General features: G+C 46.2%; 1 protein-coding gene across 1 annotated transcript in view; it reads right to left on the bottom strand.

Moving 5' to 3' along the window:
* The window catches only part of KIF5C (kinesin family member 5C), a 153,540-nt gene that overhangs the window by 19,406 nt on the left and 116,701 nt on the right, over positions 1 to 17,433 (bottom strand). The window contains exons 16-21 of the mRNA XM_046019619.1: positions 14,165 to 14,353; positions 10,154 to 10,271; positions 7,345 to 7,421; positions 5,987 to 6,096; positions 3,844 to 3,945; positions 3,574 to 3,634 (exon numbers count right to left, since the gene is read on the bottom strand). Of these exons, the coding sequence (XP_045875575.1) occupies positions 3,574 to 3,634; positions 3,844 to 3,945; positions 5,987 to 6,096; positions 7,345 to 7,421; positions 10,154 to 10,271; positions 14,165 to 14,353 (657 nt within the window). The remainder of the gene's footprint in view (positions 1 to 3,573; positions 3,635 to 3,843; positions 3,946 to 5,986; positions 6,097 to 7,344; positions 7,422 to 10,153; positions 10,272 to 14,164; positions 14,354 to 17,433) is intronic.

The raw sequence follows: 17,433 nt of genomic DNA on the forward strand, positions 1-17,433 counted from the left end.
GCCTTCCTGCGCCACAGCTCTCTGATTTGTAAGAGGAGAATAAATTTAGTAGTTGCCTCACAGTTGTCAAGATTAAAAGTGATAATTCTTATAAACCTCTTACAATCGTTTCTGGCACATTGTAAGTGCTCAGTAAACATTAGCTAGTATTAATTTATCAATGCACCATATTTGACAGTCATTTCTTCAGTAGGTTTTGTTGTTTCCCTTTGTTGTCCTAATACTGTTACATTGTAATCAACTTCTTAAGGGCATTTTTTTTCTCCATTTTGAGTTATTTTCTACAACCAAACCCTTAAGAATTAGACTGCAAAGACAAGGCTCTGTATTGAATATGGTGGCCTTTGTTAACAAGAGCAGAAAACCAAAATAGTTCCTCTCATTCAAGTCTCCATGTTCTTACTACTAGAGATACAATTAGTTCCTTCCAAGATAGTTCCCCATGAGGGAGGAGAGAGATAAACTTGCATCTGAACTTCCCAGTTTGTCTTAGTTGACCTACTCTTAACACAGAATGTCAAGGGATGCAGATCGCCCGTGCTCACAAGGAAAAAAAACAGGCTATACAGCCGTGGAAACTCTAAGCTTCTATGTTCATTCAAGTCTTGTTACTGGGTCCAAGTCTGCAATTCTGTGTTGAAATAAGAAGCACCTAAAGTCAATTGCTTCCTCAGGTGAGGCAAATGACTTTGTGCAGGAAGCCAAACAGGCCTGTTACTATGAACACAGTGCACCTTACACCTCTGCGAGGTCCCGCCGCCTTCCAGCGCAGGGGCAGGGATGCGGCTCCATGCTCACCATTACTCAGACATGCTGTTCCAGCCCCTGCCCAAGGATCTCAGCGCCCCCACCCCCATCCAAGCGGCTGCTCTGAATTCTCTCTCAGGAATTTTATTCAACTGTAACCATAGTAAACATTTTCCATCAAAAAGCCGCCACAGCAAAGGGAAATGAGAAGATAAGACACGGGTCCCTTATCAAAAGGCCAGGCATCTCCTCGGGGCCTGAATACCAAATACTATGAAGTCCTGAGTTTGGCATCTTTATCTCATTTTTGTGTGTTCTTGGGTGAATTCAGCAGTACAGGAGGGGTGGTTAAAAACCTTTAAAACAATTTGCAAATTGCACATTTAAGCTGAGGTAGCTAGCATTTGGCTTCCCACAGCAATGAATTTTCCTCCACGATATCATCATTTCCTCACCGCACCTGACTCACTTCCCTGAAACGTTCCCTGTCACAGGCCACTGCCCTCTGTGTAAATGCTCAGGGCTCAGCTTCCTGTCACAGAGGACAGCAAGGGTGAGCCCTGAGAGGTAAAAACATGAGGCCCATTAACACAGAAGGAGAGGTCCAGCCCTAGAGTCCCAAGTGTCCTGTTAAAGCAAGATGGCTGCCTCCGGCCCCAAGACACCCTCCACATCATCCAACGTCAACCCCTGTAGTGGGCTTCAGACTCCAACCCCTGCATGGCAGGTTCCACCCTCCCTCCTACCCCCACCGTCCCACCCAAATACCCAAGAAGCCAGAAGAGGCCTTGAGCTATGGAGAGTTCAAATAAGGTCAGCCAAGGGCAGCGAGCCTGTTGCTGAAGAACATTTACAGCTTGGGGTGGATTCCAAAAGCAGGTTGAGTGAAAACATCCAAGTCTAAAATGACATAGGCTGTGGGGATCGGATTTGGGATTTCAAATGTGGATGTGAGCGATGTGTGCCAGTGGTGAGCAGAGAGCAGGAGAGGAAGGGAGCCAGCGTGTCAGTGGGTCTGTCCCCTATGGGTGAGTATGCACCAGGTGGGAGGGGCCAGGGATGTTGGGTGAGGGGAGTTCATGGGTGGAAGGTACTGAAATGTCACTTATCTCTGGCTAGTGGGATACAGTAACATTTTAAATTTCAATATTTTTCTGAATTTTTAGAATCATCTGTAACTGTGGGTATCAATTCTCTGGTAAAACAGACATAGATGAGGCAATGTTAGGGCTTCATCTGGTTTCCTCTATAGCCAGCCATCCATCGTCTTCTCTGCCATGTTGGAATGGCCCAAAACCCTTTGAGCCACAGTCATCTTACTTCTGTCCTGAGTGGATGGTGCCCTCTGTCCCTTCACCTGGCTTTGAGGGACAACTAACAACAGCCCAGGAACAGAGTGCACAGTCAGGTCCAGCCCTGAGTAACAATTTGCCTATGGCCTGGGGTCACCAGTTTCTTGGGAGGCAGTCCCACATAAATTCACATGACACAAATGGAATCAAAATATAAGACTATACCGGGGCCGCCTAGGTGGCTCAGTCGGTCAAGCAGCTGGTTCTTGAATTCAGCTCAGGTCATGATCTCGGGGCTCTGAAATCGAGCCCCCTGTGGGGCTCCACACTTGGCACAGAGTCTGCTCGAGGATTCTCTCTCCCTTTGCCCCTACCCCTACTTGTATAGGCGTGCTCTCACTCTCTCTCAAATAAATTAATAAATCTTAAAAAAAAAAAAAGTATGACTACATCCAAACAACAGTCTCTATTGTTTTATCATATGAAGTGACCTGACACATTTTCACCAAATTAAGAGGCTCTTTTGGGACAGTCTGTCTTTAAACAAGGGCTGTGTGGCACTTTGCAGAGCTCTCAAGAGCCCTCACCCTCAGAGCAGCTGAAATGGAATTCAACCAGACAGTCAACAAACCTCATGAATTCAGATGCAGGATGGAGAAAACCAACCAGGATCTCAAATGATGAGACTTCCTGATCTGTCGCTCTTGTACCCCAAAACCTGCAGGCCTCAAGGCCCTACCTGGCCTCTAACTGCTCTTGCTTTGACCTTTCTGTGCCTACCTCTTGTCTCCTCACTGCATCATTGACTTTCCTGCTGTTCTCCAACATGCCAACTCCAGGCTCACCTCAGGGCCTTAGCACCGGCTATTGCCTCTGCTTGGAAGGCCCTTCCCCCAACATTCCCATGGCTTAGTCTTTCACCTGCTTCAAGTCCCTGTTCAAATGTCACCACCTTGTGGGACCTCTGCACCTTCTATAACCATGTAATGGAGGTCATGATCTCCTTCCTAATGTTCACATCTGTCTCCCCACCCCCAGCAGAGCGCATGCTTAAAAGAGCCAGGATCCTATCTCTGTGATTTACTGATACAATCCAAGCACCTAGAAGAACACCAGCCCTTAGCAGGTGCTCTTGAATGTTGAATGGAAATAAGTCACAATGTGCAAAGTCAGTAAAGATTCAGGCACTGATTTTCAGGTCAGTTTAATTCTCACTCAGGGCCTCTAGTTATATAGCACTAAGCATGGAGGCAAGGATGGATGGATGGATGGATAGATGGATGAACAGACAGACAATCATGGTATCAAGAGCTGGGGAATAAATTCTACAATCCTCACTTTTCCACAGGACATTTTATCTAAATGTTTGTATTTGTCTTAATGTCTAAATATACAGTATTTGCCTAAATATTTTGTCTAAAATGGTATGGGAGAACCCTGGGCACAGAACAAGTTTCAGAATACACAAATTCAACAAATCACATATTAATGGGGTCTTTGGGACTGAAACGAATTGGGAAACATGCTGACGTACCACTGTCTCCTCCAGCCCTTTGAGGTCCTCTCTGGCTTGTTCCCGTTTATCATTGAGCAATCTAAAAGACAAAAAGGAATCATGAACCCAAGGGGCATCAGAGAGTTCCAGATACCATCTGCACCTATGGTTATGTCAATAATACTAACCATCTCACACGAGTGAGAGAACCTAACCAGAATATTGAGGAATTGGGAGTCATGAGAGTAGACTTCCCTAAGACTCAGCGGGGAGGAGAGAAAACAGAGGAAATATTTAACGAGCACTCACAAGAGCTTTTCCAGTTTCATTTCCCTCTCTTGGTCCTCCACTTTCAGCTTGTTATAATCAGAACTGAGCTTCTCCTGTTCCAGTTGCAGTTTCTGATTCAAACTGAAATGGAGGGGGAAAAGCAATACATTGCTCATGAGTCTGAAATTCTGAGGCACCCAGCTAAAGACATGGTTCGGTTCCAACCCCATTAGTTCTGTGCAATAAAGGCGGCAATTCTGGAGGATTTTGAGGGATCAGAGAACAACCTCCCAGCTTCCTCCCTGCCCAAGTGAAAACTAATTTCTGGGAACATCTCAGAGGCATGAAACATAAGGCTTTGAGAATATATTTATAGTTGGCTTGTGTGAGAGCTTTGGGGGGAAAATAATGAGCTAGGAAAAGGGCTGATATTTTAAAACAGAGAAAGAGAGCACAGTGAGAAGAATTCTGCTTTGTCTGCCCTACAGACGGCATGCATGCACCCACTCAGGAAACCTTATCTGGCCATTGCACCCTTCCCTTCCTCTCTGGTCCAATCACCTGAACACATCCCCTAAGTCCAAATTCCTGGCCGACACAGGGACAGTGCCGCTGTGTGAAGTCTGCAAGGAGGGGATACAGAGAGAGGAAATATAAAGAAAGCTCAGGGTCTGCGGCAAAAAAAAGAAACTTGCCATCTGGTTGGGGGCACTTGGCCAACACTTGCATGTAGTATTTATAAAACCTTTTGTGTGGCCATGCCTGTGCGTCCGTAAAGGAACAGATTCTACACATCTGAAGGAAAACCCAGAGTCCTTTGAAAGGCACAGGCCAAGGAAACTTCTCATCTACTAACTCATTCACCAACCCGCCCTCCTTCCCTCGTTCCTTCCCTCCCCTCGTTCCCCTCCGGCTGAACATGTCAAGGGTGATTAATCAGAATAAAGAACACAGGACACGCTTGAAGGGGAAAGAACAACATGAGTAACAGCACGGGGGTGGTCCAAAAGGAGGAGGGCAAAGACGACGCTAAGGACTTGCCTTAGGTAGACAGTGTGCACAGAGCCCAGACCACACCACTTACACTTTGCTTCATTACCATTCTCCTCTTTCAGAATGCAAATGTGCTGTGGGAGCGGCTTGCACACAACGGAGAGAGATTTGGATCAGTAGCCTGGAGAATTAAACTCTAACTCCAGTTTGATTCCTACTTAGCTGCGTGACCCTAAGCAGCTCACGGAACCTGGCCTTGCTCCCCATACAGAAATCCTGTTCTCCCTCTATAGAAGATGGGGGTGGAGGGAGGCTTCAGTCTAGATCTTGGGAATGAGGGTGGGGGTGTCAGTGAATGGGACTATATTTCAACATAACTGGTTTTCTTCGTTTTCCCTCATCTTTTATTTGGGGGCATTTAAAAACATTCTGCAAATAAGTTCAAATACTGCCAAGGCACTCACTGTGCAAAAACATAAGAATCCTCAAGGAGAGGATCCTGAAGGCACTCGCCGGCTTGTTGCCTTGTTTTGACAGCGAGGCAGGAAGGTAAGAGAGAAGGAGGGGAGAGGTCATTATGGAGCAGGGGTTCTTGAGGCGCCGTGACAGGATGGCAGTATGGCCCTGAGGGGGTTGACAGGAGAGTCGAGCTGCAGTGACACGATCCTGGCAAAGCCACAGGTCCATGAGCAAAGACACGGGTCCTGAGAAGTGTGCGCATGTGACCAGGTGGCTCAGGGCTGTTCAGGGAGTACTTACATGTTGGGTGAGGAGGCAGCAGGGGCTCACTGTCTCCTTTGGAGTCTGTTTTAGCCTATCAGAACCCCTGACTCAGGACCAAGGCAGGGGGGTTCGTTGTATATTTTCGTATATAATTTCATACAGACAGTGTTGCCACCTAGGAGGGCATGTGTCTGCCCAGCTGAGTCACCAACATGACCCCAACTCCCGGGGGATGAGGAAGGGTGGCTGCGCCCGCCTGCCACCTGCCCCACCAGAGCCCCCAGAGGCTCAGTTCCAGATGGGAGAACAGACGTCGGAAGCTGCGCATCCAACCTGCCGCGGCACAGGGCAGGACACAGAGCCCGCAGGCCAAGGAGGGCAGAACTGGGCTCAAAGCCACGTCCTTCCAGGCTGGCCCGAGAGCCATGCCCACCCCCGTGTTCCGAGAGCCCCTGGGCCGACTCACTCCCGAATCTCATCGATGATTTTCTGCTTCTCCTCAATTTCATCCCGAAGTCTGGACAGCTGCTTCTGGTGAGCTTCCCGGTGGCTCTCCATCTGCTGCTCCAGCGCCTTCTGCAAGCCAGGCCAAGAGAAATGTGTCATCCACTCGTTGGCTCGCAGCCCACGCCATGACAAGCCCTGGATTGCTTCTGCCTCCTACCCTACGTCCCTCAGCTGTCAGGTCCCAAAACTGGGGCCCCCAGAACCTGCCTTGCTTTACTGGCACAACAAAACCCGAAGATCTATGATAAAACCCAGCAGGGGTTTTTATCCTAGGAGCAAATCAGTCCATTAATTGAATAAAAAGCTCTCCCGTGGCCCCCTACAGCTCACCTGAGCCACATGGCTTCTCTCACCAGGTCAGCCAGAGGGCACAGACCTCTTACTAAATACACCCAGGTGACTGCAGACAAACCACCTAACCCACGCGAGCCACACTTCTTCCCCTATAACATTTAGAGAATTGTCCCCACCCTGAGCACTGCCCAGATTTATGGTGATGTTTATAGACCTCTTCACCAAAGGGACATGAAACCCAGAGGACAGCCCATCAGGGTGAGGCTGGAGAGGCTCATGCCGTGGGCACTGCTTTTTTTGTTTTTGTTTTTTAAAGATTTTATTTATTTATTTGATAGAGACACAGTGAGAGGGAACACAAGGAAGGGCAGTGGGAGGGAGAAGCAGGCTTCCCACCAAGCGGGGAACCCAGTGCAGGGCTCGATCCCCGGACCCTGGGATCATGACCTGATCCGAAGGCAGAGGCTTAACGACTGAGCCACCCAGGCACCCCGCATGGGCACTATTTTACCTGTGGCCTTGCACCCAAAGGGACAAGTGGTTTGCCTAAAATGAATCAAAATCCTACATCCTCTCCTATCTCATTTTATTCACCCACAAAGCTTCTTTCCCGATTATTTTGCCTACGTTTTCCTTCACCACTTCACATGTGACCAAAAATAAACATCTTTATGGTACGCGGCAATCCAAATCTGGAGTGCTTCTTTAAAAAGGTCAAGGGAAGACATGTTCTGGCAGTTCAGCACAGCAGTGCAGCCCACGCAGTGACCGGGAGGGGCTGCTGCCTCCCCTTCCCCAGGAACAGGGAAGAAGCACAGACTAACGCAGCATGACTACCGGACTCCTGGACACCTCCGCCTTCCCTCGGTCCTGCGCCAGGCCGCACTGTGCCACGGCCGGCACCAGTCCTTCCCCCCTCCCTCCTACATGGCCACACAGTCTCTGAAGGGGACAGATTTTCCTAGAGTAAGAAAACGCACTCCAAATGCACGCTGGGCTCCGGGGCAGGGGCCGCGCACACACCTTCATCTCCTCCGCGTCCTGCAGCCGCGTCAGATGTTCCTTCTCCTTATCCTGGAAGCTGACTTCGTGCATTTTTTCTGTTTTGAATTTTAAATGATGATTGAAGATTTAACTGGCGGGACTCACATCCAAAAGTAAACATATTTTTAAAAAGACAAAAGACAAAAAAAAAAAAAAAAAGGAAGAATGGCCATGGAGTGAAACAGAACTTATATGACCAATTACAAACACGTTATCCAAGATCAGGCTTCCTGGGCGAGACTTCAGGCCGGTGGAGGCTGTCCACTCCAGTGGGAGGGGCGGGGAGGGGGGCAGGGTGGTGACTCGGAAGTCGGCCACACTAGGAGGGAACTGACCCGGCAGTGTCTGACCTCTCCCCTGGCCTTGGTGAGCAACCCCCACGGCAGGGTACAACAACCTGCTTTGCACATGGGAAAGCACTCTGTGATGTTTAGAGGCATTTGGATGCAATGTCCCTATCAGAGTTCCAGAAAGAGCTAATTTACCTCCCATCGGTACGCTGTTTATTCTCTAAGAATCTAGAGCAGAAGAACAAAACATCTAAGAACAAAGAAAACAAAAAATAACACGCTCTAGATTAAAAAGGAAGGCCCCACATTTGGTGCATGGCACACTGCCACGGGGAGTCTGTCCCAGCCTATTCTTGGTGAGGGGCACACCCCCGGCACCCCCAGCAAGCAGCAGCCTGGGGGGCGGGAGGGGGGCCGCGGGTAGCAAAATGGTTTAGAACAGTGTCATGAAAGTCATTACGCTTTCTATCTAGTCTGTTCCACTTTATTTTAGATCTTCTCACCTCTATTTTATTTCTACTTAGGGCACCACTAAAGAAGCCATTTACGAGAGAGAGAAAAGTTCTTTTTGATGCCAAGTACTATAGGGAGCGTGCTATCTCTAGCATTCATCCATTATCACATAAAGAAAACATGACAAGGTCATAGCGGGGCTGAGGGTGTTCTCGATCTTTCTAAATTTGCCTAGACATTTGGGACAAAATGTATTTACTGAGCAAGTAACTATATTAACAATAAAGAAAATAAAAAGAGGTGGCGTCATTACCAACCCTACTACCCTATCAAAACAGTTTTCATTTCAAATATTCATCTGCAGACCTTAGAACACAAGTATCCATTGATTCCTGGATGTTATAACTCCAGGAAAGATAAGATTACATATTACAATCTTTAATCTAAGGACGCCTTATGGCTGCACAGCCTGCACGTACTTCACCTCCAAAATAACCCATGTTCTTTTAAACAACATCCCATAGCTGGTTTAACTGTTCGACATTTAGGTTGGCTGCCTTTTCTTCCTTCCACTAATACAATGAATTCTACAACAAATATCTGAGATTTGAGGGTCAAAAAGTATGATACGTGTTATGATAATTGCTATTTATCCTCAAAAAGTTTAAAAAAAAAAGATTTTATTTATTTGACAGACAGAGATCACAAGCAGGCAGAGAGAAGAAGGGAAGCAGGCTCCCTGCTGAGCAGAGAGCCCGATGCGGGGCTCGATCCCAGGACTCAGGGATCATGACCTGAGCTGAATGCAGAGGCTTTAACCCACTGAGCCACCCAGGTGCCCCTATCCTCAAAATGCTTTCCAAAAGAACTCTAACAATTTTCATTGCAATTCATGGTACGTGGGTCCCATTTCACGGCAATGCATATGTTCTTAAAACGTATTCTTAGAGGCTGGGGCGCCTGGGTGGCTCAGTGGGTTAAGCCGCTGCCTTTGGCTCAGGTCATGATCTCGGGGTCCTGGGATCGAGCCCCGCATCGGGCTCTCTGCTCCGCAGGGAGCCTGCTTCCTCCTCTCTCTCTGCCTGCCTCTCTGCCTACTTGTGATCTCTCTCTCTGTCAAATAAATAAATAAAATCTTTAAAAAAAAAAAAAAAGTATTCTAGAGGCGCCTGGGTGGCTCAGTGGGTTGAGCCTCTGCCTTCGGCTCAGGTCATGGTTTCCGGGTCCTGAGCCCCCGTCGGGCTCTCTGCTCAGCGGGGAGCCTACTTCTCCCTCTGTGCCTACTTGTGATCTCTTTCTGTCAAATAAATAAATAAATCTTAAAAAAAAAACAAAAACAAAAAAAACCCTTATTTTGGTTTCTACATTTCTAGTTACCTCTCTTGAATTTTTTCTATTTATTCATATCTTTGGAGTGCTTCCTATGTGTCAGGCACTTCCTTAAGCAAAGTGCATCAGGAGGCTGTCCGGCAAAGGGAAGAGCTGGTTCCAAGGACTGAGGGCGCAGGCAGCCATTGGCTGAAGTTCAGACTTTATATTAAGAGCAGGGGGACATCATGGAAGGGTCAGAGGCATGGGGCTGGGCACAAGATAGAAGGTGATTTTAGAGGAGTTCCCTGAGAAGCAGCACAGTGGCTGGCCTGGAGCAGGTGGGGTGAGAGCCTCCATAGACGATGTAGTCACAACTCTTAATTAGGATTAAGGATAGTGAAAATAAAGGTGGAGAGGAGCAGAAGCAGACGAGCATCTGGCAGATCATGGACAGGTCATGGGAACAGACTGGAGGCCGGAGGTGGAGGAGAGAAGATTGACTCGGGCAGCAGGGTGGATGGAGGGACATGGGAAGAGGGGCAGACACCGGGTGGGGGCAATAGTCTAATTTTTTTTTTTTTTTACCACACCCCCTTCCCACAATTATTCCATTGTTTTTCAGGAGACTTGGAAATGCTATAAATGAGCAGAACGAAACGTCGTGAGTTTGGCCAACTAGAGAGTATCTGATGTAGGCCAAGAGCCCAGCACTTGCGAAGGAGTCGCTGACTTACCTTGGGCCCGGAGCTTGGCCAGCTCCTCACTGAGCGAGTCCTGGGACTCCTCCAGCTGCCTCCTCTTCTGCTCCATGTTCTGCATGTAGTCTGTCAGGGATTTGATCTTGGCTTCGTGCTTTAAATAAACAAAAAGATGAAAAGGAGGCGTGAGGGACAAGCAACCTGGCTTGCCTGTAGTTGTCTGATGGGAAAAGGCCACAGAGGACTTCCTGGGTCCCTTTTTCGAGGACCAACTCCCAAACAAAGCATATTCTGCCCTCGGCGTGGGATCTGTGATCGAGGGCTAACGTGGCCCTCTCTGTTCCTCCCTGTGCTTCACTGCTTCTTTCGCATTGACCCCTCTCATCACCACGGCCCTCCTCACCACCCACCTAAGTGAGATGCCAAAGCCCAAGCTGGTTTTTCTCCTCATAGAAAACAGTGTCCTGGTAAAATGTCTAGGGCAGAGGCTTCATTCTTGGAACTGGCACCTCTAGGTTCTGTCTTCAGAACTCAAATATGGTCTTGTCTTTTCCTCTCAAACACACCAATTCCTGTGTCTGAGAGACCTTGCATTTTACATTTTCTCTCCCTAGGACGCGCTCCACCCTCCCCACCCAGAGTCCTTATCACTGGGGTCCCAACATTTTCTTATAGTACCCAACTTCGGCAAGATTTAACTATTTCTTTTTACTTGCCAGCTCCATGAGGGTATGGAGCCGATGCTTAATAAATATTAGTGGAACAAGTGAATGAAGGGAAGCTCATTGACTGAAGTAAAGACAGGGCGCCCTTCCGGCAGATGGAAATATGTAGGCACTTCCCCCACTCAAGATCTACAGTGTTCACACGAAAGCAGGAAAACCCTGGAGACTGAGCTCTCATCTAGTGAAATAACCTCTGGGAAATGGGACACAGAGCAGTCAGGTTATAAGCACAGCTTCTGATGAAAATGATGAGTGTAAATGAAGAAAATAATTGCATTTTTGCTGGAAATATTTTGTCAGATTCTTTAGATCATGTCAGAAAATAAAGAGCCAAAGTTTCTCTGACTTTTGAGTCTCCAGAAATAATGATTAAATTTTGTCTTGTGTAAATTGTAACAGTACAAAGTAGCACCCAACAGAAAGCTGTATTTGTTGCTAATGGAGAACGCACTAACACATTTATCCTTTAACATTCTAATACGCTGATATTCTTGACTCTGATCTCAAATACCCAAAGTCAATGTCACTGTCAGACTAGGGCAACTAGGGCCTCAGTCCTGGGCCCCACACTGTGAACACCCCACTAGGGCTGTCCTCTGGCTGCACTCACTCCGCGGAGCAAAGAGTGTAGGCCAAGGAGGCACGCCCCATGGAACACATGCCCCCTTCCAGACCACACTCTGAGGACTAGAAACCCAGGAACTCTCTGCTCCAGTGGCCATAAAGGCCACTCCTGGGGCCGGCACTGCAGCTCCTGTCATCAATTCACACAGATTAGAGTTGACAGTTACACAGTGCTATCAGTTTCCACGAAGGGCAGAAGGGCTGGTGCATCCAGATGGAAAGAGAAGACAGTGGGCTGCAGACGGAGGGACCTCTGTTTCTACTCTTTTCTTGGTCTCCAAACGTTAGGGGCAGGACTATCTAAATGCACATATTCTCAGTACAAGAGGTGACCTGGATATCAGACTTGAGGTGTCAGTACTCTGCCCTGAGGTTTATCATTTTCTCCCATTTTTTAAATTATAAAAATGTCAAGTAGTAAAGAAAATCCAGAAAGAAGTGGCATAGATTTCACCCATGTAGCAGTTTTGAGTTTTTTTTTAAAGATTTGTTTGTTGGGGACGGCGGGGGGTGGGGGGTGGCGGGAGTAGAGGGAGAGGGACAAGTAGACCCTGTGCTGAGCACAGAGCTGATGTGGGTCTCCATCCCACCACCCTGATATCTTGACCTGAGTCAAAGTCAAGAGTCTGACGTTTACCCGACAAACCACCCTGGTGCCCCTACCCATAAACCACACTTATCAACTATTCTTGGTTTTAACTGTATGAATGCATACTGGATAGAGTTGCAAGGCACAGCATACACATAATTGAGCATTTTCATTTTCACTTATGTTTATATAATCATTCTTTCCAAATGGCGATGTTTTATAAATATTTTATAGGAGCTGCATAGCAATCTTTCATGTAACTTAACGTCATTATCTTATCAACAGATGTTTGGGTATTTTATGTTATTATAAAGTAAGTAATATTGCACTCACCATCTTCCATATAGACTTTGCACATTTTAACTGGGAAATAAACATACAAAATAAAATTTTTGCATTTTCATTACCAATGAAAAGTACTATAAATGAAATTACTGGACCAAAGTACTTAAATTTTTATGGCTTTTGATTCCCAAAGTGCTTTCCAAAAGGACTGGCTGAATTATACTTTTCTCAGCAATGTATATAAATTTCACGATCACACACCAACACTGGATAATCTTTACAGTACATTTTTGCTTCTGCATTGGTTATAAAATGGAAACCTGATGTGCTCATTTGCATCCCTCAGATTACTACGGTAGGAGAGGAGAAGGCTGGAGCTGGTTCTGTGATGACATGTTACTGTTTTATTACTGTTTACAAGCCTACCAAAAGGATGTATGCTTTTGTCGGTCTCTCAGTATTATTTGACACAACAATCCCTGCTGGTATCAGTTTCCTGCAAATGATTTCAGCTGTTTTAATGCCTGGTCTGAGGCAGTGAGCAGCCCTCACTGCAACACTCCCAGAAGTCTCAAGCCCCAAACACCAAGCTCAGATGTCAGTGGTGGACCAGAAATGAGGCTGCTGCTTTCTGAAACCACCTCACTAAAATGAAAACGCCATTTCAGTGGGCAGAAGAGCAGCCTGACTCACTGAGCAGACGAAATGTGCCCTGGGACTCAAAAATCCCTTCAAGGCTTTGTGTTCACACATGCTTTGGTTTGAGTCCCTGATCTGCCTTTTGCTGGCTGTGGGATTTTGAACTGTGTATTTAATCTTTCTGAGTCTCTCCTTCCTCATCTGAAAAACAGGAATAATAATACAACCTGCCCATCAGGACTTTTTTTAAAGATCAAGTGAGGGGCACCTGGGTGTCTCAGTGGGTTAAAGCCTCTGCTTTTGGCTCAGGTCATGATCCCTGAGTCCTGGGACTGCGTCCCACATCGGGCTCTCTGCTCGGTGGGGAGCCTGCTTCCTCCTCTCTCTCTCTGCCTGCCTCTCTGCCTACTTGTCATCTCTGTCAAATAAATAAATAAAATCTTTTAAAAAATAAAAATAAAAGAAAATAAAGATCAAGTGAGATAATGCATGTGAAGAGCTTAGTGCAGTGTGGGGAGCTTTGTAAACACTCAATAAAATGTTACGTGCTACTAGTGGGGCGCCTGGATGGCTCAGTTGGTTAAGCGTCTGCCATGGCTCAGGTCATGATCTTGGGGTCCTGGGATCAAGCCCTGCATTGGGCTCCCTGCTCACTGGGGAGTCTGCTTGTCCCTCACCCACTTCCCCTCCCCCACCTGTGTGGGCATGCATTTCCTCGCTCTTTCTCTCAAATAAATAACATCTTTTTTAAAAATTTAACCTGCTACTATTATTAATAATAGCAGTAGCAGCAATAGTTTCTGTTTTCACATATTAAGTTGGACCTGTGGTAGAGATTAAAAGATGAAGGAATGTTCCTTAGCTCACAGGAGTTTTAGCTTCCCTCCAATCTCATCCATTCATTATAATCTCTACCTACCTACCTACATATCCGTACACAGATAGAGAGATGTAGACACATCCTTTAAAAAGGGACTGAAGGTGATTAATGTTAATTCACACAACAAAGTCTAGCCTTAAGCAGAAGCTTGGGCTGTAATTGTCTGGGGAGGCCATGGACAAGTCTTATATAAAGCAAAGTCCACCAGCTATCCCTACCATGCACCATCAGACCCAGTAAGAGCACGAGCAAACTGATTTCAAGAGGTCGAGGGAGTGAAATGAGAGGGGAAAGGGGTCACCTACCTGGGAAATGAGCAGCTGGCAGGCGGCCAGCTCCCGCTCACTGGCATTCATCTTCCTGTTGGAGTCCATCTGGGCATTCTCGAGCTGTTTGCTGCGGTTCACCAGGGATTTGACCTCCGACTTCATCTTGCTGATATACAGGCGGGCCATGGTGAATTCCTCCTCAATGACTCCATTCACGTCTGCCAACTGAGCACAGGAAGGCATACACTCAACTATTGCTTACAAATGCCAGAGATTCATGGGGCCCTGAAAATCTGTCCAGGGATCCTCAAGATGTCTGGATTTCTGATTAGGAATCCTTAATTATAGGGCCACAAGCTGAAAATTATAGCTTTATGTCACTATATATTCACTACATAAATATATCCCAAGTTTTCTGAAACCTCAGATCAGACTGAATTAAAAATCTCTATTAAATATTGTTCTTAATCAGCCAGGGTTTTCACTACAATTAATTTTTAAGATGAAAGACATGATATCAGAGGGAAAAGACACTTCTTTTTAATCTTAAGAAGATTTAAAAAAGGATAACTCTGAAAAGGTATTCCATTCAATGTCCAGCACCTTACATTTCTAGAATAGCTCTAAAGCCTAGTGTTTTTAAAGGTGACTCTGAGTCCCTATAAGAATTCAAATCAAAATTTCAATTCTGGGGTGCCTGGGTAGCTCAGTGGGTAAAAGCATCTGCCTTCAGCTCAGGTCATGATCCTGGGGTCCTGGGATCAAGCCTCGCATTGGGCTCTCTGCTCAGCAGGGAGCCTGGTTCCTCCTCTCTGCCTACTTGTGATCTCTGTCTGTCAAATAAATAAATAAAATCTTAACAAAAAAAATTTCAATTCTGTTCTCTATGGTCTCCTGTTCAGAGTAGTCTAATGTCTTGAATATGCTTCTATAAGCAAAGGTTGAAATAGAAAGGGTTTTCTTTTTTTTTTTTTTTAAGATTTTATTTATTTATCTGAGAGATCACAAGTAGGCAGAGAGGCAGGCAGAGAGAGAGGCAGAGAGAGAGGAGGAAGCAGGCTCCCTGCAGAGCAAAGAGCCTGATGCCGGGCTCGATCCCAGGACCCTGAGATCATGACCCGAGCCGAAGGCAGCGGCCTAATCCACTGAGCCACCCAGGCGCCCCTAAAAAGGGTTTTCTACATAGCCTTCAGTTAAACAACAACAAAAAAATTGAAATAAGAACGTGCTGTTACCAAATGCCCTTTTAGATGAAGATTTTCCTATGACTTTTTGTTTACTACCAATCAATATTTCCCTGTCTCTACGTGCCTGCCCCTTCCAAGGAGATAAGAATCAAGCTTATATTATTTAAAATTATCTGAGTAGGGCACCTCGGTGGCTCAGTCGGTTAAGCAGCTGACTCTTGGTTTCAGCTCAAGTCGTGATCTCAGGGTTGTGGGATGGAATCCTGGATCAGGCTCTGTGCTCGGTGCAGAATCTCCTTGAGACTCATTCTCCCTCTTGCTCTGCCCCAACCCCCAGCTCTCTCTCTCAAATAAATAAATAAAATTACCTGAGAGTTTAACAATCTAAATCCACCTTTAGAAAGAAAGATTCTGAAAGCCAGCATTTCTGCATGATCTCATATTTGGCATCTCAGTTTCAGAGCTCAACTGGAAACAAAACCCGAAGCAAGATACTTGGGATAGAAACCCGTTTGCTCTCAAGACCCAAACATGCTCTGAAGGGCAATGAATCAGAGGAGCAAAATAACCGTGCACATATTTTCTTTAACCACCAGAGGGCATCATAGCCTCTCAGGAGAACACAAGAGCGGGGTCCAGTACCCTGCCCACAAACAGAAGCTTCAATTGGTTCTAAGACAATGATTCCAAATATGGTTTTAATGTTCCACAGTACATTATAACTGCCCACTTTTGTCATTATTGCTGTCATTAACTCATCGTATGATGATTTTTTTCTGTAAAAATTTAAGAGCTAGGAATATGGAATCATATATCAACCCTGAAAATTGGTAGCAGATGGGAAGTATACCAGACCACACTGGGTGCCTGTAACTTGGTGTCAGCCTTCCCCAAGGACTCCACAACAGGATCTGCTAAATGACACCGGTGTCAAGTCAACACAAAGCAGAACCTATGTTAACAGCAAGAAAACCCACAGTCCTATTTTAATGAAGGTTCTTGCTGAGCCACTTCTAATTCTGACTGCCAGTAACGATTTGCCTACCAACAGTTTCTCATTGCATTCCTGCTTACAACCCAATAGCATGAAGAGAAGGGGTGAGAAACGCCCCCAATCTTTCAGCGCAGTTTTGTTCCTCTGCCTTTGTGATTGGCGCAACGTGGGGCACACAGGAGGAGCTCGTTCTTCAGGCTCACCAGGTATGTCCTATGTGTTTGCCCGGTCTCTGTGGAAAGGTAAGTGACCTCCATCTCTCTGATGTGAGGTTCACAACCTACACCAACTCCTGGGGAAAACACCACCAGACCAACAAGTAGGGCATCTGGGGAAGGGAACAAACACCTCCACCTTTCCAGCTCTGTCTTTAGACAAGGACACTTTGTACTCCATGCCCAGATCCATATGCATTGGGGAAGAGTAAAATAGCACACACAATAATGGGCTTCCTCCAAAATGCAAGCTGGATGCTTTTTCCCCTACCAGAACCATAACTTCTGGAGCCTACCCTTGTCCTAGGAAGTCTAAGTGGAGATTTTGAATCTGATGAAACCCTCCCCCCTCAAAAATGGTACTCCGAACAAATGGTTTTACTTTAAAGTCGTGTTTTTGTTGATTTTGTTTTTGTTTTGTCTTAGCCACTTAGGAGTTCATATATTCAGTCATTCAAAGTAAACTCAAAATTTTCAGTAATTCCAGTACATTGTTATTTCAAAAGGGAATCAAGTTTGTTGCTAAAATGTTATTTATAACTCTCCCCCGGTCTGACAATGACTCTAACAGCACACACTAAGCTGCGTGATCCAGGAGAGCTGACTAATCCAGGAGAAAAGGCTGCCTTTCTGTGGGAAGGAGATGCTGCCGGCCCCTCCTACCCTGTCTACATAAGAGTCACCCCCATACCCACCCACCCCAGGGCTCAGGAGCATGGAGTGATTGAGCAAGGTGCCATTTCTAGGCCAAGTAAAAGGTAAGTAAGGTGACTGTAGCCATTTCAACACCTAAAAGTCGGAATGGGATGAGAAGTCCCTTTTTTTCTTTTTGTTCTTTTTTAAAAAAAAGTTCAGAAATGTCCACTTTCTTTGTCTGTGCAGTACAGAGCTCAGGCATGATATGGTGGT

Source organism: Meles meles, chromosome 9 (assembly GCF_922984935.1).
Source record: "Meles meles chromosome 9, mMelMel3.1 paternal haplotype, whole genome shotgun sequence".
Lineage (NCBI taxonomy): Eukaryota > Metazoa > Chordata > Mammalia > Carnivora > Mustelidae > Meles > Meles meles.